Genomic DNA, 12170 nt, shown 5'->3' with positions numbered 1-12170 from the left:
AAACCCAAAAAAGCTATCAGCAGATTTCTCTGGCAAAACTTTGAGGTCAGAAGAAAGTGGCATGACATATTTGAAGTCTTAAAAAGAGAAATTCAACTAAGAAAACCCTACCTGACAATATTATTATTCAGAATTGAAGGAGAGCTAAAGAATTTTTCAGATAAGCAAAAGCTAAAGATGTTCATCACCAATAAACTGGCCTTATATGAAATGTTAAAAGGAATTTTTTAAACAGAAAAAAATGGCATTAAATAATAACAAAAAAACTAATGCAAGTAAAAATGTCACCAGAAAAGATAACTAGATAGTAAAGATAGCAGATAAGTCACTTATGAAGCTACTATGAAAGGTAAAAAACAAAAGTAACAAAATTAAACTAAAATAATTAGTTAAGGGTTACATAAAAATAAAACAGATAAAGTGTCACATCCAAAACATAAAACTTTGGGAGAAGTTGTAAAAATGTAGTTTTGGAATGTGTTCAAATTTAACTTGCTATCAAACTAAATAGATAGTTCTGTACATAGAATGTTATATGTGAACTCCACAGTAACCACAAACCACAGTAACCACAGTAACCTCACAAACCACAAAGGAAAAATTTATAGTAAATATACAAAAGATAATATAAAAGAAATCTAAACATTACACTAAAGAAAGACAACATCCCATAAAAGAGAAGAAACAGAGAGGAATTACAAAAACAGCCAGAAAACAATAAATAAAATGGCAGTAAGTATATATCTATCAATAATTACTTTAAATGTAAATGGACTAAATGCTTCGATCAAAAGATATAGTGACTAAATGGACAAAAAAACAAAAACAAAAAACAAGACTCATCTACATACTTCCTATAAGAGACTCATTTTGGCAGTAAAGACATATACTGACTGAAAGTGAAGGGATGGAAAAAGATATTCCATGAAATACAAATGCAAATAGCATAGCTATACTCATATCAAACAAAACAGATTTTAAAGCAAAGACAGTAATAAAAGACAAGGAAGGGCATTACATAATGATAATGCAGAAGGAAGATATAACATTATAAATATTAAACACCCAACATTGGAGCACCAAAATAATACAGCTATTATTAGCAGGCCTAAAGGGGGAAATTGACAGCAATACAATAATATTAGGGGACTTTTAATACCCTACTTACATGAAAAGATAAACCATCCAGACAGAAAATCATAAGGAAGAATCAGCCTTTAACAAAATATTAGAGCAGATGGACTTAATAGTTATATACAGAACTTGCCTTCCAAAAGTAGCAAATACACATTCTTCTCAAGTGCACATAGAACATTCTATTCTCCAGGATAGTCCATATGTTAGGCCATAAGACAAGTCTCAGTAAGTTCAAGAAGACTGAAAACATATAAAGCATCTTTTCCTACCACAATTATGTGAAACTAGAAATCAATTACAAGAAGGAAATTAGAAAAAAATCACCAATACATAAGTAACATACTACTGAACAACCACTGGGTCATCAAAGAAATATAAGGAAGTAAACACGCACACACACACACACAGACACACAAGCAAACCTTGAGAAAAATGAAAACAAAACAAAACGAAATCTAAAACAAAAGAAATCTAAAATCAAAATTTGTTGCATACAGCAAAAGCAGTTGAGACATTCATAGCAATCCAAGCCTACTTGAGGAAACAAGAAAAATATCAAACAATCTAAATTTAACACATAAAAGAATTAGGAAAAAAACAAACCAAGCTTAATGGTAGTATAAGAAAGGATATAATAAATAACAGAATGAAATAAAGACTAAAAAGACAAAAGAAAAGATCAAAGAAAAGTTGTTCTTTGAAAAAATAAAACTGATAAAACTTTCAACTAGATTTATCCAGAAAAAAAGAGAGTAGGCTCAAGTAAACCAGAAATGAAGAGAAGTTATAACTTATACCAGAGTCATAAGAGATAACTATGAACAATTACATGCCAACAAATTGAACCTAGAAAAAAAAAGATAAATTCCTAGATATATACTATCATATAAGACTGAATCAGGAATAGAAAATATAAATAAAGTAATCACAAGTAAGGAGACTGAATCAGTAATCAAAAACATCCCCTAAGGTAAAAGTTCAAGACCCAAAGGCTTCACTGGTAAACTCTATCAAACATTCAAAAATGATTTAATAGCTATCGTTCTTAAAACTCCTCCAAAAAGCTGAACAGGAAGATATGCTTTCATACTCATTTTACAAAGCCAGTATAACTCTGACACCAAAACAAGGGCACTGCAAAAATATAAAAACTATAATCCAATATCCTTGGTAGAGATGTAAAAATCTTGAACAAAATATTAGTAAACTGAATTCAGAAATACATTAAAAAGATCATATATCACGATCAAAGTGATATAATTCCAGGGATGCAAAAATGATTCAACATTCACAAATTAATCAACATTATATCCATTAACAAAATGGAAGAAAAAAATCATAAAATCATTTCAATAGATGCACAAAAAGTATTTGACAAAATACAATCTCCACTTATGATAAAAACCATCAACAAAGTGGGCATAGAGGGAATGTATCTCAACATAATAAAGGCTATATATGTCACATCCATAGCAAATGTCATACTCAATAGTGAAAAGCTGCAAGTTTTTTTATCTAAGATCAAGAATAAGACAAGGATGTCAACTCTCCCTGGTTTTATTCAACATATTAAAAGTTGTAGCCACAGCAATTAGGTAAGAAAAGAAATAAAAGGTAGAAATTGAAAAGGAAGAAGCAGAACTATCACTACTTGCAGATGACATACTACATACAGAAACCCTAAATACTGCGCCAAAAATTATTATGCAAAAATATGACAAATTTATACACACTAATAAAGAATTATTCTGAAAAAGAAATCAAGAAACAATCCACTTTGGGCACCTGAGTGGCTCAGTGATTGAATGTCTGCCTTTGGCTCAGGGCATGATCCCGGGGCTTGGGATCAAGTCCTGCATCAGGCTCCCCACAGGAAACCTGCTTCTCCCTCTGCTTGTGTCTCTGCCTCTCTCCATCTCTCATGAATAAATAAAATCTTAAAAAAAGAGAAACAATCACCTTTACAATTTCATTCAAAAGAATAAAATAGCTAGGAAAAAATTTAACCAAAGAGGTAAAAGACCTTTAAGCTAAAAAATATCAGAAACTGGTGAAAAAAATTGAAGAAGGCACAAAAATGGAAAAAAAAAAAAAACATTCCATATGCATGGACTGAACAAATATTGTTAAAATGTCAGTACTAACCAAAGCAATTTACATTTAATGCAATCCCTATAAAATAACATCAGCATTTTTCACAGAACTAGAACAAATAATCCTAAAATTTGTATGGAACCACAAAAGACCTCTAATAGCCAAAGCAATCTTGAAAAAGAAAAGAAAAGCTAGAAGCATCACAATTCAAGGCTTTGAGTTATATTATAAAGCTGTGGTGATCAAGACAGTATGGTATTGGCATAAAAACAGACACACAGATCAATGTGAACAGAAGACCTAGAAATGGACTAATAACTGTATGGTCAACCAATCTTCAACAAAGCAGGAAAGAATATCCAATGGAGAAAAGGCAATCTCTTCAACAAATGCTGTTGGAAAAACTGGACAGCAACATGCAAAAGAATGAAACTGGACCACTTTCTTACACCATATATAAAAATAAATTCAAAATGGATGAAAGACCTAAATGTGAGACAGGAATCTATCAAAATCCAGAGGAGAACACAGAAGTAAACTCTTTGATACCAACTGTAGCAACTTCTTACTAGATGTGTCTCCTGAAGCAAAGGAAACAAAAGCAAAAATGAACTACTGGGACTTCATCAAGACCAAAACCTTCTGCACAGTGAAGGAAACAATCAATAAAACTTAAAGGCTACCTATGGAGTGGCAGAAGATATTTGCAAATGAATATCTGATAAAGGGTTAGTGTCTAAAATCTATAAAGAACTTATCAAACTCAACATCCAAAAACCAAACAATCTAGGTAAGAAGTGGGCAGAAGACATGAAGAGACATTTTTCTAAAGAAGACATCCAGGTGGCTAACAGACATATGAAAAGATCTCAACATTGCTCATCATCAGGGAAATAAATACAAATCAAAACTACACTATCACTTCACACCACTCAGAATGGCTAAAATTGAGTTAATTTTTCTATCAGGTATGAGATTTAGGTTGAGGTTCCCTTTTTTTGGTTATGGATATCCAATTGTTCCAACATCATCTGTTGAAAAGGTTCACTGAATTGCTTTTATAGCTTCATTAAAAATCTATTGAACATATCTAAATCTACTTATGGGTTGTCTACTTTGTTTCATGTGTCTGTCTTTCTGCCAATACTACACTGTCTTTACTGTAAACCTTATCATTGGATAGAGATCATTGGATTGTCTTTCCACTTTTTCTTTTTAAAAATTGCATTAACTGTTCTAGAACCTAGATTTTTTCATATAATTTTAGAAAAAAATTATATAATTGTATGTCTACAAAAAACTGGTTAGGTTTTTGACTGGAATTGCATAAACCTATATATCAATATGAGAAGAATGGACATCTTTGGTGTTCATGAGCACAGCATATCTGTCCATTTCTTTAGCATTCTGTAGTTGTTAGCATACAGATTACCTCGTGTGTTCTTAAGTGTACATTGATTTCTTCAGCATTTTGTAGTTGTCAGCATACAGATTACCACATGTGTGTTCTTAAGTGTACACCTAAGTTTTTAACTTTCTTTGGAGTGATGGTAAATAATATTGTTTTAAATTTCAGTTTCCAACTAGTGTGAGCATATAAAAATGCAATTAGAGTTTCTGTGTGTGCATGTGATCTTATATTCCCCAAATTAACTCACTTAACTTAGTAGTTGTAGGAATTTTTCTGTAGATATTTTTTTCCATGTAGACAATCACACAATCTGCAAATAGGGAGTTTTGTTTCTTACTTGCCAAATTTTGTGCCTATATGTATGTATAAATATATATATTTGCCTTATTTGCTACTTAGAACTTCTAGTAATAAGTTGAAAATGAGTAGTGAAAGCAGATAACCTTGTTTGGCTTCTGTTCTTTGGAGGAGAGTATTAATTTTTTTTTCTCACCATTAAGTATGTTGTTAGCAATAAGTTTTTTGTAGATGCTCTTTATTAAGTTCAGGAAGTTTCCCTTTATTCCTAGTTTGCTGGAAGTTTTTACCATGAATGCATTTTAATTTTGTCAAACATGTTTACTGCAGTTGATATAATCATATACTCTTTCTTTAGCTTGTTGATATGGTGGATTAGACTGATTGCTTTCCCATGTTGGATACGTTTTGCATACCTCAAATAAATCTCATTTGGTAGTGGTGTATAATTTTTTTTAAGCCTTGTTGGATTTAATTTGGTAATATTTGTAGATTTTAAGTTCATGGTAAATAGAGGTCTGTAGTTTTTTTTTTTTTTTTTTTTTTTTGTACTATGTTTTCCTGATTTTGTTATCAGAGTAATACTAGCCTCATAAAATAAGGTGGGTAGTATTTCTTCCCTTTCTATTTTCTGGGAAAGACTGCCTAAAATTGATGTCAATTCTTCTTTAATGTTGGCAGAGCTCTCCAGTGAAACCATCTGGGGCTGCAGATTTGTTTATTAAGAGGTTTTTCATTATAAATTTAGTTTCTGTAATGTTTATAAGACTATACACATTGTCTATTTGATCTTGATTAATTTTGGTAGTTTGGGGGTTTCGAGCAAGTGGTCCATTTCTGGTAAGTTGTTCAACTTATGAGTATAAAGTTTTTATAGTATTTTCTAATTATCTACTTAATTGATGGAAGATTTGTAGTTGTAGTCTTTGTTCAATCCTGGTTGATATCAGTGATTTTATCTTTTCTCCTTTATCTTTGTTAGTCTAGTGTGTATCAATTTTATTGGGTCTTTAAGAGTCAGCTTTTTTTCCATCATTTTTCCCCATTGTTTTACTCTTTTCAATTCCATTGATACTAATTCTTGAGAATTACTGTCTTCTTGCTTTGACAATATTTGGCTCATCTTTTTCTAGTTTCTTGAGACAGCAGCATGGATTACTGACTAGAACTTCCCTCTTCTCAAGAAATTAATGTTTTCACACTATATCTCTTTTTCTAACTTTTTACTTTCAAACTACCTATGTCATTATTTTTGAAATGAGTTTCTTGAAAATAACATATATTGAATCATTTCTAAAAATCCATTATGTCAATCTGTCTTTTTCACTGGTATATTTGAATTATTTATATATTTAAGGGAATTACTGACATTTTAGGGTTTAAATGTGTCATTTTATTATTTGTCTCAGTGTCTTGTTTCTCATTGCTTATTGGGGATTACTTGAACAAATCTTAGGATTCCATCTTAATTTACAGTGTTTTTGAGTATATCGTTTTTTTTTTTTTTTTAAGATTTTATTTATTTATTCATGAGAGACACACAGAGAGAGAGAGGCAGAGACACAGGCAGAGGGAGAAGCAGACTCCATGCAGGGGGCCCGATGTGGAACTCAATCCCGGCACTCCAGGATCACACCCCGAGCCAGAGGCAGATGCTCAACTGCTGAGCCACCCAGGCGTCCCTCTTTTTAAATCTTAATTAAGTTTTCTCATTTCCTTTCCAATTCTTTTTAGAGAATTTATTTATTCTTACAGGGTAGGTTTTCTCGTGGCAAATTCTTTAAGTTTTCTTTTGTCTGAATGTGTCCTTATTTCTTTTTCATTTCTGAAGAATAATTTCGCTGGATTTGGGCTTCATGATTGACAGTTCTTTATTTCAGCACTTGAAAAACTTGTTCCACTTCCTTCTGGCACAACTGTTTTCCACCACTGTCCCCTAATCAGTCATTTATATTGGTGATTGTACTTTTTAGTTCTGTAATTAACATTTTGTTCCTTTTTGTAATTTCTATTTTCTTCATTTGTTTCAAGAAAATTAGTAATTGCTTGTTGAAGCATTTTTATGATAACTGCTTTGGAATCTTTGTCAGATAATTCTAACATCTGATTCATCTTTGTGTTGGTGTCTGTTGCCTTTTTTGTTTTGTTTTGTTTTTCACTGAAGTTGTGGTTTTCTCTGTTCTTGGTATGATGATTTTTTACTGTACCCAGGGCATTTTGGACATTATGAAATTCTAGATCATATTTAATCATCATCTTCTTTTTTTTTTTTTTTTTTTTTTTTAGCAGCTGTCCCTTTGTTGTGGTATAGTATGAGGGCCATATAAATATCTATATTCAGTTTCTTGCTGGGTCCCACTGACACCACTCTGGCAAAATTGAGGCATGGATTCATACTACTTCATTAAAGACAATAGGGAAGAAGTTTAGGTCCTCTCTCGGCCCTGCTGAAACGTTTCTGGCAAAAGTGGGGCATCACCTTGCTCCACATTATTGATAGTATGGGGTAGATGTTCAGCTGCCTGCTGCGCCCTGCTGACACCAAGAGGGGAAGCACTAGGTTAACTTTTACTGAGGATGAAAAATCAATTATCCCCATCTCATTCAGTCTTATTGATACAGACCGGGATGGAGTCACATCTCCCTTACAGGCCTCAGAGACACATGAAATGGAAGGTAAAGGAGAGTGGTGAGTAGCTCCACCTTGCACTGTCTCTTTAGTGTAACTGCTGCTTGGAGGGGGTGGAGACTCAGCTCATTACTGGACTCTATTAAGAATTTCCTGGGATCCCTGGGTGGCGCAGCGGTTTGGCGCCTGCCTTTGGCCCAGGGCGCGATCCTGGAGACTCGGGATCGAATCCCACGTCGGGCTCCCTGCATGGAGCCTGCTTCTCCCTCTGCCTGTGTCTCTGCCTCTCTCTCTCTCTCTGTGACTATCATGAATAAATAAATAAAATCTTTAAAAAAAAAAAAAAAAAAGAATTTCCTGCTATAGGAAGCAAAACACAGCCTATTTCCCCTGGGCTGTAGAAGATCAACTACTCACTTTGCCCCATCTACAATATCCTAGCAGGGAAATCAGAGCCCTGTCTACTCTATGGGAGTGTGGGAGACCAACAGCTCCTGGCTCAGCCCTGCCAATGAACACTATCAGGGGAAGGATTCAAAGCTTTGCCATCTGCTTCTGGGTATAGCAGGGGTGAGGTGGAAGATCAGCTTTCTGCGTGGCTCTGCTAAAACTCTGGGGAAGCTAAGTAGCCCATTGGTGTCTGGCTAGAGTAAGGTGTGTATTGCCAAAGGCTTTTGTCCTGTTAGTCCTGGGTCCTTTGAATTTAAGGGACAGGCTCTCCTAGGTGTTTGTGTTTTGTTTTGTCTGTACTTGTTGGTGTTTCCAAGTTAGAGGCTTCATCAGTGTCCTGTTCAGATTAAACAGGAGGCAAAAAGGAAATCCAGCTAACTCTGCTGTGTCATTCCTCAAGTCCTGAAGTCCTTAGAAAGTCTGATTTCTTCTTCCTACCCTCAGAGTCTTTCTATGCTTGTTTATTTTGTAATATCCAGGGATTTTTAGTTATAAAAGAAAAGATTTGGGAAGAATAGAGCTACTGTATTTTAGCTAGAACCAAGTCTCCTCAGTAGGAATACTTTTGAAACTTGATAAACTTACTGTAATACTATCTGGAGTAATTAATACACAAGCCAACAGTATAAAAAAAAAAACCCACAAACATTTCCTATTATGTTAAAGAAGCACTATAACTAAAGCAATATGGTGCTGGCAGTGGAATAAATGGATTGATAAAACAAAGTTCAGGAAAAGACAGGCTTATGTATGTGTAAATGTGTGTCAAAACATGAAAATTTAGAATATGATAAATGAGGCAATTGAAACCAGTGGAGGACAAGATTTTTTTTTTCAATAAATTGAGCTGGGAAAATAAAGGTACATTTGAAAAATATTTTGTAGGTTTACTCATCCCATATATAAAAATAAACTTATACCAATATAAATTGCGGATAAAGAATTAATATTTAAATATTTCTACTTAAAATAAACATACCCAACGTAATAGTATACCTGGCTAACTATCTTGGAAAACAGTTTGATTTCATACAGAAAAGTTGAAAATACACATTACTGAAAACTCAGGGATTCCATTCCTCAGTATATAACCTCAAAGAAACTCTCACACAAGATACTTTTATAAGAATTTTATAACATCATTTTTCATAATAGCTCTAAATGGAAACAAGGTGAATGTCCAACATGTGTATGATGTCTAAGTAATTTGAGGCACAATGGAGTATTTTACAGCAAAAACAAACAAAAAAAAACAAAAAAAGAACAAAAACAACCTCCTCAAAAAACCTTAGCTATAGACAACAATATGAATAAATCTCACAGTGTCAAACCAAAGTAAGGCATAAGAGAATGCATACACTGTGATTCAATTCATATTAAATTCAAATTTTTTTTAAATGTATTTATGTTAGTCACAGAGAGAGAGAGAGAGAGGCAGAGACACAGGCAGAGGGAGAAGCAGGCTCCATGCACCGGGAGCCCGATGTGGGATTCGATCCCGGGTCTCCAGGATCGCGCCCTGGGCCAAAGGCAGGCGCCAAACTGCTGCGCCACCCAGGGATCCCAATTCATATTAAATTCAAAGAGAAACACAAATAAATGTTAATATTTAGGGATGTGTATAAAAGTAAAACTAAATAAAAGTAATGGAAATTAATAAAAACTCAGGCAATAGTCATGACTGGGCCAGGAATGTATTTGCATTTATCCCTTAAGCTTTTGGCCAAGCATCCACTATGTGGTGATTTATTGTAATCAATCAATAAATGCTTAGTTCCAACTATGTATGAAGTAAATAATAATTTCTAGTGCTAGAAATATTGTGAAGATTATCATACTTTGTAAAAACTGAATTATGTTTTATTAATCAATCATATTTTAATAATAAAAATAAACATGAATATTTACATGTGGTATATTGTGGATGTATTTCAAATTTGAACTCAATTGTATTACTTAGATAATTTAAAATTACTGTTATTTATCAAGTAAAATGAACAGTACAACCATATGTTTCACATTTCCTCCAATCAAAACAAGATACCTGATTTTAGTTGAAAATGCTAATGGTGCCATCAAATAAATGTTGATAAAGTATTTTATAACAGGTTTTCTTCCAACACATTTGAAACAAGAATCAATTTCATATTTTTTATGCCTCTAGCTTCAAACTCTCTGAAGCTATTTTAGATATACCACCAGAAATCCATTTTAAAAATCAAAGTAATGTCACCCTGTCATCCATGAATCATTTTTTTTGAAGGAATCTCCTGAGGGATAAATATTCTAACTCTAGAATTTCAAAAAACACAATGAAAAAATGACTTCTTTAGAGAAAAGACACTATAGAAAAATAGGCAGTGTTTCTGATAATTAAACTAATAAAAATTATATGAATCCTTTGGTTCTTGAATGGGTCAACAATTTTGGTTCACTGTCACTACCTTATATAGATTTTTAAGGTGATTTCATTAACAGGATGGCCTCAAGTAATTCTTTTTTTTTTTAATTTATTTATGATAGTCACACACAGAGAGAGAGAGGCAGAGACACAGGCAGAGGGAGAAGTAGGCTCCATGCACCGGGAGCCCGACATGGGATTCGATCCCAGGTCTCCAGGATTGTGCCCTGGGCCAAAGGCAGGCGCTAAACCGCTGTGCCACCCAGGGATCCCTCAAGTAATTCTTAGATAAGGACAAATCTCAATATCAATTGAAAGATAAAATTATCTGTCTTCTGAGGTTCAGGCTGATTTCACCAATGACTTAATGGGTATTTAGTTATCTGAGAGGGATCTCAAATTTAGTAAGTACAAAACTTACCCTCTTTCTTCTCAAACTTATTCTTTCTACTTCCTCTTTAAGTTAATAGCAACACAACCTGCTTTGGACCTAAGGTTTCTCCCAAAGTATTTTATGAATTTATATCAAGTTGGAATGAGTCTTTTGATAATCCTGCTTTTTTTTTAATGCTAGAATGTAATTATTGGATTAATTACTGATATTGGCTATATACATGTGACATATTGGCACTAATAGTACATTACATGATAGACTAATGATATTAACTGATTTTAAAATACTGTGAGAAAATGAACAATTACTGATGAAGATTTGAACTTCTTGAACTTGATTTTAGAAAGTTTGATTAAATCAAGCTTAATGATTTGTTCAGATCTTTACATGTCACGGTTAACAAGTTAATAACTCAATATTGTTATCCTTGACTATTGCTATCCATTTGTTAAATTTTATTTATATAATATATGGTAAGTTTAGTTTTTATTGGATTGTAAATTGCTCTTAGAGGAGGGCCACATGATATACCAGAAGAAAGTCCATAGGATTAAGTAAAATGTTAAAAACAGAAGAATGCAGATGATTTAATTTTTCAAGAATAAGGTCAAGTTTTCATTTAATGTACTTTAAATTTTAACTTGCAATTAGCTACTGTGTTTTCAGTGGAATCAAGAAATATTTTCTGGAAACTGGTATTATTTATAATTATTGAAAACTTATAGGGAAAATAAGACAACTTAGAAAGATAATCCATTTTGCATAGTAAATGATAATGTACAGTGTTTCTTAAGTAGAGTTTCAATGAATTTCACATAAAAGAGTTCCTTTTAGATCCTCCAAATATTTTTCATACATATGCATTGATAATAGTAATTGAAATCTGATGAGGGTTATCTTATATTTTTAAATTCAAATAAGATAACTGTGAATTAAATGATGTCCCAACACATCCAAAGATTCAATAGTATAAAGAAAAAGCAATCCTTTCCCCACCTACCCGGCATGATACTAAGTCTTCTTAGAGATGAAAAATGGCATACTATACCTTGATTTCTTCTATTTCATCTGGTACTATCTTGTATGCTGATATAGTCCCACCCAACCTGAAATTAGGAAAAGAAAATATTCTCAAAACTGGCAATAGTGTATAAAAATATATGGACTATTTCTACCCTTAGGCATCAGACTGCCACCATTAATTGTCCATTGCCCACCCCAAGAACCGGGAATAAAAATGAACTTTTCATGCTTAAATTTTCCATATATTACTTAAAAAGAGTTTTTTGATGACTACTAAAAGAGGAAACATAAAATTATATTTTTAGCTGTAAACTTCTCTTATTGATACTTTTTT

General features: G+C 32.9%; 1 protein-coding gene and 1 long non-coding RNA gene across 13 annotated transcripts in view; one reads left to right on the top strand and one right to left on the bottom strand.

Moving 5' to 3' along the window:
- The window catches only part of GPHN (gephyrin), a 620043-nt gene that overhangs the window by 331977 nt on the left and 275896 nt on the right, over positions 1 to 12170 (bottom strand). For all 12 annotated transcript variants that reach the window (XM_077909682.1, XM_077909670.1, XM_077909673.1 and 9 more), the window contains exon 3: positions 11862 to 11919. In XM_077909682.1, coding sequence (XP_077765808.1) covers positions 11862 to 11919 — 58 coding nt within the window. The remainder of the gene's footprint in view (positions 1 to 11861; positions 11920 to 12170) is intronic.
- LOC144320766 (uncharacterized) overlaps positions 579 to 12170 on the top strand; it is a 53635-nt gene continuing 42043 nt past the window's right edge. The window contains exon 1 of the long non-coding RNA XR_013386409.1: positions 579 to 732. This is a non-coding gene — a long non-coding RNA (uncharacterized LOC144320766). The remainder of the gene's footprint in view (positions 733 to 12170) is intronic.

This window comes from Canis aureus, chromosome 9, assembly GCF_053574225.1.
Source record: "Canis aureus isolate CA01 chromosome 9, VMU_Caureus_v.1.0, whole genome shotgun sequence".
Classification (NCBI taxonomy): domain Eukaryota; kingdom Metazoa; phylum Chordata; class Mammalia; order Carnivora; family Canidae; genus Canis; species Canis aureus.
Note: the sequence above shows the minus strand (reverse complement) of the source record. Positions and strands in the feature narration are given on the sequence as shown.